The sequence below is a fragment of the Coptis chinensis genome, chromosome 2 (genome assembly GCF_015680905.1).
Source record: "Coptis chinensis isolate HL-2020 chromosome 2, ASM1568090v1, whole genome shotgun sequence".
NCBI lineage: Eukaryota > Viridiplantae > Streptophyta > Magnoliopsida > Ranunculales > Ranunculaceae > Coptis > Coptis chinensis.
In genome coordinates, this window is record NC_141457.1 from 59190951 (window position 1) to 59207697 (window position 16747).

General features: G+C 36.9%; 3 protein-coding genes across 3 annotated transcripts; 2 read left to right on the forward strand and 1 right to left on the reverse strand.

Annotated features, from left to right (window-relative positions):
- Positions 1-1219: 1219 nt before the first annotated feature.
- LOC147516873 (uncharacterized) lies at positions 1220-3610 on the forward strand. Its single transcript, XM_086589342.1, has 2 exons — positions 1220-1452; positions 2297-3610. Exon 2 carries the CDS (start codon positions 2480-2482, stop codon positions 2939-2941), a length of 462 nt encoding a protein of 153 aa, XP_086445468.1. The 5' UTR covers positions 1220-1452; positions 2297-2479; the 3' UTR covers positions 2942-3610.
- Positions 3611-4020: 410 nt separating this feature from the next.
- LOC147516874 (pentatricopeptide repeat-containing protein At1g02370, mitochondrial-like) lies at positions 4021-7860 on the forward strand. Its single transcript, XM_086589341.1, has 2 exons — positions 4021-4683; positions 6532-7860. The coding sequence occupies exons 1-2, from the start codon at positions 4411-4413 to the stop codon at positions 7771-7773; spliced, it is 1515 nt and encodes a 504-aa protein (XP_086445467.1). The 5' UTR covers positions 4021-4410; the 3' UTR covers positions 7774-7860.
- Positions 7861-8464: 604 nt separating this feature from the next.
- On the reverse strand, positions 8465-16419 carry LOC147516875 (peptidyl-prolyl cis-trans isomerase CYP21-4-like). The gene is made up of 8 exons (XM_086589343.1): positions 16271-16419; positions 16007-16164; positions 15887-15932; positions 15746-15796; positions 12033-12118; positions 10998-11135; positions 10733-10883; positions 8465-8889 (listed from the first exon to the last, which is right to left on the reverse strand). Exons 2-8 carry the CDS (start codon positions 16156-16158, stop codon positions 8803-8805), a joined length of 711 nt encoding a protein of 236 aa, XP_086445469.1. The 5' UTR covers positions 16159-16164; positions 16271-16419; the 3' UTR covers positions 8465-8802.
- Between the last annotated feature and the right edge of the window lie 328 nt (positions 16420-16747).

Consider the following 16747-nt stretch of genomic DNA (forward strand, 5'->3'; position numbering starts at 1 on the left):
AGCCCAGCTGACTCATCATTATTCATTTTCAACAATGGTGTTAATATCATGGTTCTACTGGTATATGTTGATGATATAATACTCACTGGTGACGATAATATTTTATTAGATGAATTTGTTGCAGAACTCGGGGCTCAATTCTCCATCAAGGATCTTGGCCCTCTCAGTTACTTTCTCGGAGTACAAGTACAATATTTCAAAGATGGACTCTTTCTATCTCAAACAAAATATATGTTGGACTTGCTTCATAATACAAAGATGACCGACCGCAAAACCGACATCTACTCCTATGGCTGCTAAAACCCGCTCTCATTTCAAATGGTGAAGCTCTCTATCATGATGTTACCGAAAGTATCGAAAAGATTGTCGGACACTTCAAGATATCTTACCTTGACACGACTGATTTGAACTATGTTGTGAGCAATGTTTGTCAACATATGCATGCACCTACCAATGCACACTTCCGGATGGTTAAAAGAATACTCCGTTACATCAAAGGAACTATCTCTTGGTTTGCGATACTCAAACGCCAGCCTTGATCTCTATGCCTTTTTCGGCGCCGACCACGGGTGCCCCTTACTAGACGATCTACCACCGGTTTTCGTACCTTTCGGGGTCTAATTGTATCTCCTGGAGTGCAAAGCGACTACCGTATCGTTCGGTCAGTCGAAGCCGAATATTGAGCAATGGCATCTACAAACTGGCGAACTCACATGGATTTCTTTCATCCCACGTGACCTTGGAATTTTCAGTCAAAACCACAAGTTCTATTCGCGGATAATATCTCAAAGACTTCACATGTCAATCAATCCAGTGTTCCATGCTCGAACCAAACACATAGCTATTGATTATCATTTTGTTCGTGAGAAAGTTGCTCTCGGCACACTCGTTACTAGATTTGTTCCTTCAGCAAAACAACTTGCAGATATTTTCACGAAACCTCTGACTCGAGCAGTCGAGCTGTCTTTGAAGGATTTAAAAGCAAACTTGGACTTTGGCTCAACCCACGTCAAGTTTGAAGGGGAGTAATAGAGGACAGAACACACTGGTCTGTTAATCTACAACAGCTCAAAGACTTGGAAGACTTGGTCTTATACAAATGTCAGCAGATCCTATTTTCTGTAACAACTTAAGAGATAACTCTTAGATATCCTCCAGAGATTGTTTCTGTATGGAGTCTATATAAGTCGAACAGTTTCACTTAAAGCAAATTAATAAAAACAACTTACTGTTATCTGTTTCTTTAATGCAGTGGTGGCTGGTACGAGAAGACGCGGGAGAGATAGCATTCTGTACCATCGATTAGCTGCTATCCACGGCAGAAACGATGCTACTAACGTTGCCGAGACTCTGGATGAATGGTTGAATGACGGAAATAAGTTGACGAAATACCATATAATTGGTTTCGTCAATGAGCTCCGCAAATACAAGAAATACAACCTCGCCATTCAGGTACAAGTACATCAACACAAGTCGTAAAATGTTTTTACGATTACAGTTAGCAGAATTAATTTGGACTTTAATGTAAACTATAGACCTACTAACTACTTAATAAAATAGTAAAGAATCATTTCGACAAATGCACATTTAGTTGGATAATTCTCAGCGAGCAATGATTGGGAAGAGAGTTAGCATTTTTTTTTTATCAGGATGAGATCTCGACGTAGTGGTAGGTCATTCCAGAGTTTATGTGGTCTTCTTACACCAAGTTGTTAAGTAGGATTAGAGAGGGGTGGAAGGTGGCCCAAGACGGGGATAGGGCATTTGCAAAGAAATTACAGTTTTTGAAAATTAAAATTAAGCTGAAGCTTGATAGGTTCGAAGATTAGAACTGCTTCTCTCTAATGGTGATAAAAAATGCTGGTGAGTGATGAGCCGAGTGAAAGGAGGAAATCGTGAGTAAGAAGTGGAGAACTCATATCCTTTGGTCTACAGGGCTAAAGAAATACAATTAAAAAAATTTCAGTCAAAATTTTGAGTGTCGCGTGTGGCTACACTCCTCACTCCAGGACCAACCAGGGGTCATATTAAGGGAGAGCCTGGTGACTACTTAAAAATTTAACTGAGTGTAGGGGTGTGGCCATGAAAGTTAACACTCCATGAAATGCTTCTATCAAGGTCCTTCCAACCTGACTCCACCCATTACCCATAAGTCTCCAGTTAGCTGAAAAGATTGGATCATATACCTATCCCTGTTGTGAGATTGGATCAAACTAAAGATTATATTTCAGTGTTAATTTTGAATACCCTGGCATTACACTAACATCATCATTCTTATGGACGTCTTATTTTGCAGATATTGGAATGGTGGGAGAAAAGGGGTCAGGATTTGTCCCCTGGTGATCATGCAATACGCTTGGAGCTTCTATCGAAGATTGAGGGTTTAGAGTCAGCAGAGAAGTATTTTGGTAGTCTTCCTGAACATGCTAAGAACAAGTCAACCTACGGAGCACTCTTACACTGTTATTGCAGAGAGAATATGGTAGAAAAAGCTCTGGAGCTCTACGAGAAGATGGGGCAACTAGACTTTACTTCTACTCATTTGGTATACAACAATCTAATGTCCTTGCTTATTAGGGTAGGTGCAGCTGAGAGGGTCCCTCCTTTGATAAAAGAAATGAAGAATAAGGATATTACCCCAAATATTCATACTTATAATTACTTAATGAACAGCTATGCTGCTATGAAAGATATTGATAGTGCTGAGAGAGTTTTGGAGGAGATGGAAGAAGCTGGAGTAAAGTGTGATTGGACCACCTACACTAATCTTGTGTCCATTTATTCCAAAGCAGGTCTCATTGAGAAAGCAAATGCAGTGCTTAATGAAGTCGAGAACATGGACAAACTCCGTGATCGCAAGGCTTACCATATTCTCATTAGTATGTACTCTTATATATCAAATAAGCAGGGGGTACACCGTTCCTGGAAGTCTCTTAACTGAAAGTTTCCAGATACCACCAATATAAGCTATCTTGTCATGCTTCGGGCGCTTTCTAGACTGGATCTCGCAGAAGAACTTGAAAAATGCTTTCGGGAATGGGAATCAAGTTGCGTCTATTATGACATCAGAGTGACAAATGTCCTTATAGATTCTTACCTTGGTAGAGATATGATCGGAAAAGCTGAAATGCTCTATGAAGATGCCATGAAAAGAGGAGCTGAACCAAACATTAGGACAACAGAGATGATCATGAATTTCTACTTGAAGAATCGTCAGATGGATATGGCTTTAACGTATTTTGAGACGGCCACTTTACAAGGGAAGTGTCTGGAAGCCAAGTCAAAAAACTGTACGCACCTTCTTTAAGTATTTTGAGGAAGAAAAGGATGCTGATGGAGCACTTTCTTACTTGAAGCTCATGAAGACTCTCGACTGTTTGGATACCAATGTACCCAGGGACGGACCCAGTGTATAACCAGGGTATTCAAGTTTGTCCAAAAAAAAAATAGTAGGCTTAAAAACTTAATAGTTAGTATTTAACAAAAAAAAAAAAAAACTTGGCTCATTATTAGTTCACTAGTTATTTTTAACATTTTAGATTTTTAACTTGGCCCATTAGTATTTAGCCAAAAAATAAATAAATAATAAAAAAAAAAACTTGGCTCATTAGTTCACTAGTTATTTTTAACATTTTAGATTATGGACTGTGTAACCTAGTCCACACTTTTACTTTTATTCCAATGAGTAATTCATTTCATTTTTTTTTCCAGTAAACTTTTCTTTTCGATTTCTCAATCATCTTCTCTATTATCTGGACATTTTCTCAATTCAATTTCTCGCGGGTATCATTTTGTCTTTTAAAATCATATGTTTATACTGAAACTTCTATTTTTAGTGTCCTCAAGATTTTACAGAATTGCTCGTTTATTTTTTTTTAATTTTTTTATATAACACTTTTAAAGAAAATTTGCGGTTGTTAAATTTCTGACTTAGCTTGAATACCCTCGAGGAGACTCCTAGGTACGCCCCTGAATGTACCAGAGCCCTTCTTCCGACATACCTTGATGCATGAGAGGATTAAAGAGTATGGAATTGTCATGAGTGCGTAGAGATCCCAGAATGTCGTATTTGAATGATAAAGTTCTCACCTTGAATATTGATATTCTTGGGAAGTTGATGGGCATCCTCATTAGTAATATATATATTGATAATTATTAATTATGTGACCAGATGTCTGTAAGCTTGATTGGCTGTACTAGTTTATGAGCTCACTGCATGAGTATTACTTTACTGCTGTTCTACTTGTGGTCGTTTTATAAGCTGAGCCTGGATAAGGGTAGTTGAAAATTGAAATCTTAAACAGGGCTAGTTCAGTAACTTCAATTTGAACCCTAAACTCTCAAGTCCTCTACAAAACCCCAGCACAGCCTGCGAAGTGTGAACTAAGAGAGAGAGAGAGAGAGAGAGAAATGAAGAAGAGTATTATTAGTAGGTGTGTGATGAATGTTAGTGGAGCAGCAAGAGGAAGAAGGATGTGTACGTTGGCAATACAAGAAACCAAAGCAAGAAACGAAACTAATCTTCCACTGTACAGAAGATTGTCGGCTTTGGGAATAACAGGAGAGAGTGTGAGCAAGACAATGAATGAGTATGTAAGGGAAGGCAAAACTGTGAGGAAGAATGAAATTGAGTCTTGTGTTAAACAACTCCGCAAGTTTAAGCGGTATCATCACGCCCTTGAGGTTTGCAAATTTTAGTTTATTTTATTATATATACTCTATTTCACTGTTCACACTATTTGGTTTTGGGAGAAAAAAAAGTTGGGTTTGCTTATTTTATCTTGGATGGAGAAATTTTGGTAAAAGAATAAAATTCATTTTGGTGAAATTAGGTCAATTTGTGTGATGTTACCTACTTGAGATTTTCAACTTAGATCAATTTGTGTAATGTTGGAGGAGTCTATACCTCACTGATGTAAAATACACTTTTTTTTTGCTATTTATACAATCACCCTTTAGGGGGGAAATGTAGAAGTTTTGGGATGATAGACACTCTTTAATATTGTCTTCTCTAAAGTATTGAGGGAAAATGGGCTATTTTTTCCGGAAGAATCTCTCAGTTAGGGACTCATATATCTCCACATCTGGCACAGAGTCTCTCCTTAACATTAAGACGAAGGGATTGTAATCAGCTTCAAATGTACGCCTCTTGCAGTGCCCCGGGATCACTGTTCTAATACTGCTTAAACACTCTCTCAGCCTTCTTGGTCTTCCCCTTTCACACAAGTGCTCAAGCATAGGGTACACAACCTACATCCCAAACTATTGTCTCATTCTGCAAAAGCTCTTCAAACAACTCCTATGCTCTCTCTACCTCCTCTTTCTGAGGCACATTACAAATCAAATATACTATGTGAAGCTGACTCTGGTTGTACTTCTAAATTCCCCATTTTAAGAAGCACGTTCCAAGCCTCATCCATGTAATTGCAATGAGCATTCAACATGGTGTTGTACACGTATCGGGGATAAATTCTCCTACACACAGACATATATGGTGAGGATAGAGCCACTCCATTGAAAAGTTGAACCTACACCACGAATCAAGGGATGACTCTGTGCAGATAACCTCCTCACATGAAGACTATCAAGACTATCGTCAGAAAAAATCAGCTCATTTCAATATGTATACCATCGTCAAAAGTCTCGTGTTCAAGTTTTTAGCCTTTTAGGACTAATCTAACGGTCCACAATTTCTCGACTCTTTTGATATGGTGACATATTAACCAAGTAGATTTTTTTGTGAGGATGATATTAACGGTGAGGATGTTTTCTCCAAATGATCCCTTTGTAAGTACACTTTGTATGCGGGGTTATACTAAAGGTTGTGGCTCTGTGGCTCTATCTGTTTAAATATATATTCTACTAAGTTTTTCTGACTCTTACAATTCATTAAAAATGAAAAAGTGATTCTAGATGTGATTTACTATCTAACAATTATGGACTCTATAATAGACCCTGATGCAGTACGTTAGACGTTAAACACTATGTTTTTGCAATATAAACTGGTTGGTATATGCCTAATATTTGCTTTTGCAAAAATAGAAAATTTAAAATAAATTATTATAAGTATTTTATTTCCAGGATTTATAGGAAGTTCAAGTGATTCGATTCTATATCATTGTAACGCTGTAGGCGTATTTGGTTGCAGGAGCAACTATCAATAAAGAGAACAAGCTTCATGGTAAAAGTAGTTTCAAAATTTTCAAAACTAGTCCAACTCTGAGGAATTGGAAATTGGGCATAAAAATTGTAGACGATAACCTATATAAAAATGTCTTAACTCTAATAATCACGCTGTGTAACTATTTTGATTAAATATCCTATAGAACTTTCTAGTAGAAACAGCTAAACCTTGGTTTACTTAACTCAGCAATAATATTTAATAGTCTGTTTAAGCACTTGATTTGTGCAATGCCTTATTTTAGTCATTCAGCAATAACCATATTATGCTGGTTTGCACCCATAATTTGTTGGTTTGCACTGGGTTAAAAACTGCTTAGGTGTCATAATTTTTTTTGACTTTTGATGCAGCTAATGGAGTGGATGGAAACAAGGGGTAACAATTTGTCCTACAGTGACTATGCAGTACGTCTAGACCTACTGTCAAAAACAAAGGGGTTAAATAAAGCGGTGGAGTACTTCGACAACCTCCCTGATCTTGCCAAGAACCATTTAACATATGGTGCACTCCTCAACTGTTACTGCAAGAATGAAAATACTGAGAAAGCATTAGATCTGTTTGAGAAAATGAGTGAAAAAAACATCGCTTCCACTCTAGCTTTCAACAATTTAATGACCCTGCACATGAAATTAGGTGAGCCTGAGAAAGTTCCTCTTCTTCTACTGGAAATGAAGGAGAAAAGTATATCGCCTGATACTTTTACCTATAATATCGTGATGGCTTCCCATGCTGCAACGAAAGATATTGAGGGCGTGGAGAGAGTCTTGAAGGAGATGGAGACTAAAGACAGTGAAAGGTGCGACTGGTCGACGTATAGCAACCTAGCATCTATTTATATTAAAGCTGGCACTATCGATAAGGCTAACTTAGCTCTTATAGAGCTTGAGAAAAAGATGAAGCCCAGCTATCGCACAGCTTATCATTTTCTTATTAGCCTTTATGCAAGTACATCTAATTTGTCGGAGGTTCATCGAGTATGGAGTTCTTTGAAGTCTGCCTTGCCAACAACCAACAACTTGAGCTATCTTGTCATGCTTCAGTCTCTTAGCAAACTGGATGACCTTGATGGTTTAACTAAATGTTTCAAGGATTGGGAGACCAGTTGCTCAAGTTATGACATGAGGTTAGTGAATACCGTCGTTAGTGCTTACCTAAGGAGAGACATGGTGAAAGAAGCTCGTTTGATCTGTGAAGATGCCATTAAGAGGGGTCCAGGACTCAACTATAGAACACACGAGTTGTTTATGGATTTCTTTATTAGGAACCTTCAATTGGATTCGGCTTTGAGCTGTATGGAAGCTTGTATCTCTATAGTGAAGAAGAAGAAGAAGAATGAGTGGAAGCCGACCCCAGAAAGAGTAATGGCATTCTTAAAACATTGTGAAAAACAGAAAAATGTAACTGATGCCGAGGAGTTTTGCAAAATGCTGAAGAATGTCGATTGCCTTGATTCAAATGCCTACTGTTTACTTCTTTCTACTTATATTGCTGCTAACAAAAAGGAACCTGGGATGCGCAAGAGACTGGAGATGGATTGTATAAAAGTTACCCTGGAATTAGAAGAGTTGCTTGAAAAGGTCTGCATGCAGTAAATTGATTGCAAGGAAGTGTTCTCATGTTTAACAATCTTGTTGTTCTTACGAATTTAATTTTTTATAAATCATTTAATTGGGCTGCTATATGAGATGTTTTATCATGTTGGCGTAGCTCCAAGATGCATTTTGCCTGCTGAAAAAGTAAGGGACAACAATGTGATGACAGTTGAGTATAATTAGTACGTGTTTAGGAGTATAGGATTTGTTATTCAGTAAAGGGCTAGCTGTACCAAAAAAAAGCAAAAAAACCTTAGGTAATTGTGTAAGTTGACAATGCCAATATAAAGACGTCAACGTAGCTTGCCCCATTTTATATACCCAGTGTCTGCCAATGTCTTCTGCCGCAGACATGTCTACCTCATAGTCTATGAAGCGACTCAAGGCATGTAATTCATCATCAGTGACTCAGTAAGACCACTAAAGCCATGCCTTCGACGTAATTCGTATTGGCTCGTCTGCAGAGGGGCACAAGGCATGCGATTGACACTGTTTTGATGACTCTGACTACTAAATACATGAGATGGTAAACAGTGGATTAACTTCAAAGCATAGGTCAACAAGAAAACTTATATTCGAGCTAGTGTAAGGACCTGAGCCTGTATTTTGACCTCAAAATGCAGGCTTGATGAATATACCAGGTTGTACTCAAAATGGTGGTTTGCTTCTTAGAAGTGATAGATTATCATACTTGATCAGAAGTTCCATTTCACATTCAATCTGAACGGTCTTACCATGTGATAAATTACACAAAAGAATTTCCCAGTTAATAAACGAAGTTGAAACTAAGTTGAAAGACAAAATCTTCACCAACTAAAATTACAGAAGTTACAATATAGTAACAGGATTGTCTGTCTGTACCTAGTTCATTCTAAAACAAACCAAATTCTTCTGCCAAAACCACTGAGAAACCCACTCATGAAATGAAACACGCACGCGAAACCAGCTTGGTGGGCAACTTCAAAACTGCAACTGTTCTTAGACACGGAGCAGTAATGCTGAAACTTTACAAAATGTTTGGAAAGAACTTCAGAGTTCATGTCTCAATGTAACATTTATGATCCCTATAGGGGATTTAGGTCGATAGCGTTCATCTGTATCAACCTCTTCAATTTCCTGCATAAACCATTAAACCAAAAGCATACACAGTTTGCATGAGCACATGACTAGAAAATAGAGATAAATAAATGTAACAAGATGCAAACATCGAATACAAAGAGTAGTCCATTGTTGGATTAGATATTAACAACGAAAGTTTTAGATGTGTGTACATACAATGAGCTCAGTGCAAATATTACACATAATAATGTGCCATTTACGCAGCAGACCCCAACGTTGGCCATAAATTACAGATTACCAGTAATGTCTCCCTTGAATAGGTCTCAATACTTTGGGAATTTTAAATGTTTAAACTATCCCTTTCACATACTTGGAAGCTATTTAACCTCTGAGAGCATGTGCAAGTATACCCTTTCCCATTCATCCACGACAGTACAAGTGACGGACGAACAAACTTGAAATCATTAAAGAAAGAACACATTAATTGGTCTATTGATCTTCTTCTCCAATGTGAAAACCACTATTATAACATCATACCCTCATACTTGCAAACAACATCCTCTCTTTACAATTACACCGTCCAGTAATGCAATGTGTTCTGCTTTGTACTTCAGATACAAATTCCTTAGTTCTAATTAAGTCGCTTTTACAAATAACATTGGTGGGTTTTAAAATTTGAATCTGAAGTCTCTAGAACCCTTACCAAGATCTTAATTTCCATAACAATGACACATGGTTGATTGAGAAATGAGTTGTGTTGCATGTGATGAGATGTTATTAATTCCGGCGCTTTACAAGTGGGGTTTTTCAGCATTGCTGTTGATAAGTTCCTTTTAAGTCTTAGTAAGATAGCTTAGTACTCCGACCAAAAAAAAAAAAAAGATAGCTTAGTACTTACAAAAAATGATAAAGCTGAAATCTACAATGTCATTTTCCATAAAATTTTATGCAACTGGTTATGATCCTTTTGAGTCTAGAATTGGAGACAATAGCTCAATGTTAATCTTGGTATTGTCAATTTTTCCAGCATGAGGGCCCACTTCAAGAGAAACTAGGTTCCAATTACAACACTGTTTATACAATGGCCTCCACCACACCCTAGATTCAATGGCTGTTTATAAAACATGCACCAAGTGATGACTCCATAACACTCCCCATTTGGTAATAGTGTAATACCACAAGGGAAGATGATGCGGCATTAACTGATTTGCATGTTTGGGTGGTATTCACTCGGAAAAGAAAACTCATCCAAAACACAAATTGACTTCTGGGATGTTTGATGTGTATAAAACTGATTTTCAAAGATAATCATTTTCCAGCTATTCTAATGTCATTATTTGTAAAGACAGGGAGATGAAGTGAGTCTCCCGAAAAAGTGTTTTCTACAACACAGGCTATCTTAATATTCTCATCTTATCAGGAGCAAAAAAGTGAAAAGGTCATAGTGCTCATTTTGTTTAAAGAATATACAGAGAAGAAATACGAAGGAATAGGTGGCGAAAATGTAGGAGAGTTTATTAGCAGGAGAGACTGATAGTATGCACAGGATGAAAGAGAGCTAAAGTAGTTTACTTTTAATTTGGGGCAAATATGTCAAATACGCCCTTAAGATATGTGATATTTTCTTTAAATTATGTACTTATACCAATCGAATCATGTCAAGTCATCCCATAAGGGCATCCAATTGGATCATCACTCAATATGTTCCATTCTACTTATTTTGTCTTTTTCATTTTTTCTGAATATTCTGCCAAGAAGTGGTTTATCAAGCGTTTTGAATTATGATTCCAAATGATTGTCAGTAATTAGAATCAATATTCCCAAAACACTTGTGCTGAAATATGAGAACACTAGCCATTTATCAAATAAGAGGAAAGGCGGGAAGCAGTACTGAATTTACCTGAACAACATCCTCCCCCTTGATGACTCGTCCGAACACAATGAGCTTGTCATTTAAATCCGGGATAGGGGCAGTTGTAATGAAAAGCTCAAAACCTTTGGTATCATGTTTAGCCTTTGAAGTCCCAAGCATAAATGCCTCGTGCTTCAGACTGGAGTAAGAGGATACATAATATCCAAATTAAAGAGATGACAACATAATACCAAAGAAGAAAAAGAACAAAGGAAAAGCTGGAAAGTGAAAGATAGATGGAAATCTGCAAAACCTATTTGGAAATTGACCATGAGGCTTCGATTTCGACGTCCAATCTTCTGCAGCCCCAAGTCTTTGGAAATCCCCTGCTTGAATCACATAATTCTTTATCACACGTTGAAAAAGCATTCCCTTGAAGTGCCCCTTCTGACTGCAGAACCAGTTAATTGATCAGGTTGCTTGCAAATTCATAGAAACCTAGCCAGTAAATGCGTTCAAATCCTAACAACACCACTAACTCACACTTCTGTTAGTTTTCTAAGTCCTAAAACCTGTGATCGGCACATGCAGGTGATTGCACTGTCCAGTCCTAAGAACATTAATTTCTGTCCTAACCCTCAAAAAAATAACACCATACTGTTTATCAATTGGAAAAGAAAGGGGGAAATTACCTATGGCCGGTGTTTTAGAATTGTTTATGACAAAAAACTGCATGGTCAAATTTGGAATGGGTTGCTCGAATTTCGACGTTAAATATACCTTTTGAGAAACAGTTTACCGCCACCCATACCAAATCATGTAAGAAGGTTGAAACTTTCCAAGTAACCCATTTTGTTTTTGATTTAGTGAGTAAAGAAGAGACTTAATTTGGAATGCCCATTTTGTATTTTGCATATATGAATTTATCTGCACTTAAAACAGTTAAAAGTCCCGTAGCTTCAAATACTAGAGTGAAACTGTAGTCTTAGAAGGACTAGAACTTGATAGGGACAAATAAGACAGCACTATAATGGAAATCTTGTAACTGCGATAGGAAACAATCTACTTTGAGCTATCTTACATGGACACACCATATATCAAAAGTAATCCGTGTTGGATACGTACGCACGTGTTCGTATTGGACACAGACGGACACATATTGTATGTGATATACCCCAATTTTTTTTATATTTCACTGTCAGACACTTCGTATCCATGGCAATGTAACTTAGACTTTGAGTAGCATAGTTGAGTTAATGTTGCCAAATCAACCAATTCTGAGTTTCATTGTCCCATTGGAACTTAAAGAAAAACTAAATGGAAACTTCAAAAATAATGAAGTACTCACCATAAGTCAAGGAAACTATCCACAATCTCAGGAGAAGCCTCCTTATAAAGCTCCACAGTAATCAACCCTTTGGAGGTGTTCAGAATCTAAAACCAAAATTTAGGAGGGGTGAGATTAACTAGAGCAACAAAATGAAACAGCCAAAAGAGAATAGCTCAGGTTTATTACAGATTTGGTAAAACGATGAAGAATTGTGACAATCAGGGTTTGTTGGAAAAACATTGCATTAGCCCACACATTAATCGAGCAATTAAGGCATGTTACAGAAGAGTTACCAATAGGTTAAACTTAATAAACTGAGAGTAAGAGGTGAAACTTCCTACACACTCAAACAAAATAAATGGATAATCCACATGGAGATTATAACTTTGACAAAGTAAAAAGATACACTACAGCTTTGACTTATGATTAGTGACTCTAGGTCATAACATTTCTTCATCTTTTTTTTAAAATGGTCAATGTTATTAAAAGGAATTTTTAATTTATTTTTTAAGTTTGCCATACTGTGTAATTCTTAAAAACTGATTATCGGGGGAAAAAAAGTGATTCCTAAAAACTTCAAATGCACATACTAAACCACTGGAATATGGATGAAAATTTTCATACTGCCAAGATAGGAGCTGTTATTCAAGAAATAAATATCGCTCTAATTGGTTTGATTCCAAAACTGGACAGGATACCCATTCATTAACCTTGACTTTAGAAACCCAAATTTTTTTTTTTGCTGGGGACTTCTTTTTGTTGGGGACTTTGATTCCAAATATGCTCAAATATTAAGACTCTAAATATTGATTTTGTAATTCCTACTTGCATGTTTATATTCAACTAGTGCTGCACATGATTGGCAGAACATATAGTGCTTTTACAGAATGGCCACAATAAAATAAAAAGTAAATATAAATCAAATCAAATCAAATCAAATCATGTATATCTTCCCAGAATGTAATCTTAATGCCTTTATTGACTTTATTAGATAAATTCTTCTAGGAATCATCCATTTCCTCTAAAATCCCCTTCCAAACCACACATCCATACCAGATGGACAACACTATGACTTTCCCAACCCAAAGACCAAACTCATGCCTATAAACAATAATTCTACTCCACAATTTATATTCTGGTTTGTGGAATAGAGCTATATTAATAGACATAGATGAAAATTAGGATGAGTTTTCCTATTACAAAGCACGTACAAGAAGAAAACAAGAACAAGAAGACAACAAAAAAATCAACCCAACTACAGCCAAAACTAGGTGCACTACAACAGCCCAAACAAATATCCAAAACAGAACACATATCTCTCAAAAGGTGTATCCCTCCATGTCACGCATATCTTCGACCAAAGAAAGATCCAGGCTTTGATCGAAATAAAAACCTCTTTTTGTCGGTGAAGATCTGTCATAGAATGTCTTGTTCCTCTCCATCCATAGGCCCCGCATGATCACACGTGGAATGATGCCCCACAGCTTGCAACCTTTGTGGAATGAACCTTTAGAACCTTGCTAATAGATCCTTCATAGACAGAGGAGCTACCCAGACCACCCCCGTCTGACAAACAAAATAAACTCCAAACCATTGAGTGGATGAGAGTGACTAACAGAAAAATTATCCCCCATAAGTTGTGACGCTCAGTGCCAAACCTCCACAGCCTATTTACTCACGATAAAAAAAAAACTTATTTAAACCAAAACCACCCTGATAACACACACTTCTATCACACCTACCAAGGTGGTAGTTGTATACCACATTGGAAGCTCCTGACAACCAATCTCTCATAGTTTTATACAACCAGTCTAAAACACTCACAAAGAAGATTCGTTATAAAGCTCTTAATGAGAACTACACTACCTCCTTTTCAAAGGTGCCGCCTTTTCTGAGTATCCAACTACCACTTAAGCCTCTATCATTGGGTCTCAAATGAATTTGGGGATTTGTGGTTTCCATTCCAGTGTAGAAAATGTTGCCAAACAGGTTGAATCTTAATTTTCGGAAATATATCATGAATTCCACCCTAAAATCCTGGTTGCCAAACACACCCTTAGTAATCTATGTGTTTCAAGAAGTAATATAAGAAAGACCAACTCAAATAGTCATTAATCTTAAGTATCCATCTTACATACAACTCCAAGCTCACTGGATCTAAACCCACCACGAATGACTTCAATCACTTCATTAGCACCCAACCAATAGTTTCCCATCAAAGATAAAAGCCCTTTGTTCCTTCGATATGAGCAAGTCAAGGACCATCTTTAGCCTCAAAGATAAAGCTTTTAAAAATGCCTTTATACGTCATTACGTTGTACACACGAGAATAGTAAGCCTAGAATCCCTTATCTCCACCACCTCTTGGACTACTGGAATAAGTTAACGAAAGTAATCTACTCTGGAATAGTATAGCTGGAATATTCTCACTATCGCCAAATAATCTACTCTAAGATATCACCAGAGTACCAGACCTCTTCAAAAATTGAATAAAACTTGTTGAAAAATTCAACAGGGTATCCAGACCAGGTGCCTGATCTCCCTCCATCCAAACAAGAGATTCAAGAACTTCCTTGTCATGCAACGGTCTATTGAAGGCTTTGAAGCACAACTTTCAGAACCTAGTCAGGGATAGGGCTATTAACATAATTGAAGAACGACATGAGCCTACCGAACACATAAATAGAATATTCAGCAAAAAAAAGGGGCACCATGATGATCATACTTGTGACCACTGTAAAGCATATTTGTCATTGCTTTCCTAAGTGTAAGTCTACACACAGCTTCTAAGCCTTCAAGAAAAGAAAGAAACCCAGAATTTCCTGATCACCAATATCAAATCTTGTATCTTCAACCCACATCAACTCGAATCTAACACGAGAGAAAATTCTCCAAGTATTTTGAAAATCCAATCGTCAAATACACTGACCTAATGATCAAAGAGTTTAAAACCGCTTGATGTAGGTAGATCACATTAAACACATAGCTTCAATAAGACAAAGAAACCCAGCCCTCGCTGACGCAAGAGGGACGTCTCTTCATATCTTCAGCACCCAATTTATTGAAGATGATCAAAGAAAACATTTCTCATCGCCATGTTAAGGTGCATCACTCAACTAGCTAATAACAGAACTCATCTAGTCCGCAATAGTAATGTTCTCTTGTCCCATGTGTTTCAAACACTGCTTTGTAAATTGAGACTATATGAGGACAAGTAGAAACAATTATCAAGTTCAAACTTCCTCTTTCTTAATCCCAATGTAGATTTATACTCCAGACAGAATAAATCCTTAGATTTTTATTTATTTATTTATCGTTAGTCTGTGAGCCGGCTTTAACATTTTGGGAGAAGGTTATGCGGACAAAAACCAACTTGGTTGATTTCTGTCTGTCTGTCTCATCTCTTCCCTTCTGTTTTTTCTCTTCGTCTCTCTCACTCTCCCTTTTCCTCTCCCTCTCCAGACACTCTAAATCTCCACTCCTCCTTCTCCATCTCCACTCCTCCATCTTCCTCTCCCACTCCGCTCACCCCCATACTAGTAAGATAAATTCTTAGATATTTCCAACCAATGTCAACAAAACATACAGGGGAAATCGTGCCAATTAAAAACTCTTTAAAACCACAAAACTGTTGTAGTCCTCTAGGACACTATGCCTCCCTCCGAACACCACCTCAAGGAAAAATGAAGTTTCTACAAAAATTGCTTACAACATGTGTCAAAGAAACTTACAGCAAAATTAGGAAGATCGAATTTCTTCAAATCCACAAAAGTCTTGGAGTCCTATACCGCAATAAGAAAAAAAAAAGTCCATTCAATAACCTACAACCAAACACACCCTAAATATTTAACATGTAACAAATATAAAAGTACCTCAACTTGATTATTCTCGAATCCATTTTCTTCAAGGTTTCTTCCCCTACACACACATATATATCCTATTACTTAAAAACATAAAGAGATTATGAATGGAAGAAAAGAAAAAATAATAACCTGTGAGAATAATGTCTATAAGTAGCAACGAGGGACAAAACAAGGACGACGACAAGTAAGTTGCACATGATAATAGTAGTTAGACTGATACGAGTTGGACCCTTCTTCTTTTTGCTTTGTAATAATAGTGTCTGAGGTTTGATCCTCGCCATCTCCAACTACAATTATTTCAATAAATTATTAAAACTAAACAGGTATATTAATAATAATAAGAATAATAACTGAAATTATTATTATCATTAGGTAGGTTTTATAATTGAATACCTTTTACGTGGGGGGCTAAAAAGGAGAATATTCAGTTAATCTGATGCGGCTAAGAGAGTTGGGAGTTCGGAGACATTAACAAACAAGATCTTTTATTATTTTTGTTTAATAAACAAAGTACACTAGTTCTTAGATCCGGACCCACCACCTCGGAATATCAACTATTAGCCGTTATTAGTAGGGTGTTCATGGGTCGGTTCTTACTGGTTTCGATTCTGGGTCTATTTTTAGCGGTTCTTATCGGATTCGGTTCTTTTAGATTTTTTCCTATATTTTGAAAACTCAGATCTATCCCCATTAAATAAGTCGGTTCCGGTTTCTTATCGGGTTATACATTTTTATTGCTAAAATTATTATTTTTAGTTATATAACCAATATAAAAGTTGGTTTACGAGGACTATAACACTTGTCATCGATATTTTTGTCCTCTCATAAGAAGTAATGGTCATAAATTCAATAATAATATTTGAAAATTAT

Excerpts from the sequence above, each read along its gene's own strand:
- LOC147516873 (XM_086589342.1), top strand. The coding sequence starts at position 2,480 with ATGGTAGAAAAAGCTCTGGAGCTCTACGAGAAGATGGGGCAACTAGAC.
- LOC147516875 (XM_086589343.1), bottom strand. The coding sequence starts at position 16,158 with ATGGCGAGGATCAAACCTCAGACACTATTATTACAAAGCAAAAAGAAG. Across the intron at positions 15,797-15,886 it reads TCGAGAATAATCAAGTTGAG|GACTCCAAGACTTTTGTGGA; the intron begins GTACTTTTATAT and ends ATTGCGGTATAG. Across the intron at positions 10,884-10,997 it reads CATGGTCAATTTCCAAATAG|TCTGAAGCACGAGGCATTTA; the intron begins GTTTTGCAGATT and ends CTCTTACTCCAG.
- LOC147516874 (XM_086589341.1), top strand. The coding sequence starts at position 4,411 with ATGAAGAAGAGTATTATTAGTAGGTGTGTGATGAATGTTAGTGGAGCA. Across the intron at positions 4,684-6,531 it reads GGTATCATCACGCCCTTGAG|CTAATGGAGTGGATGGAAAC; the intron begins GTTTGCAAATTT and ends CTTTTGATGCAG.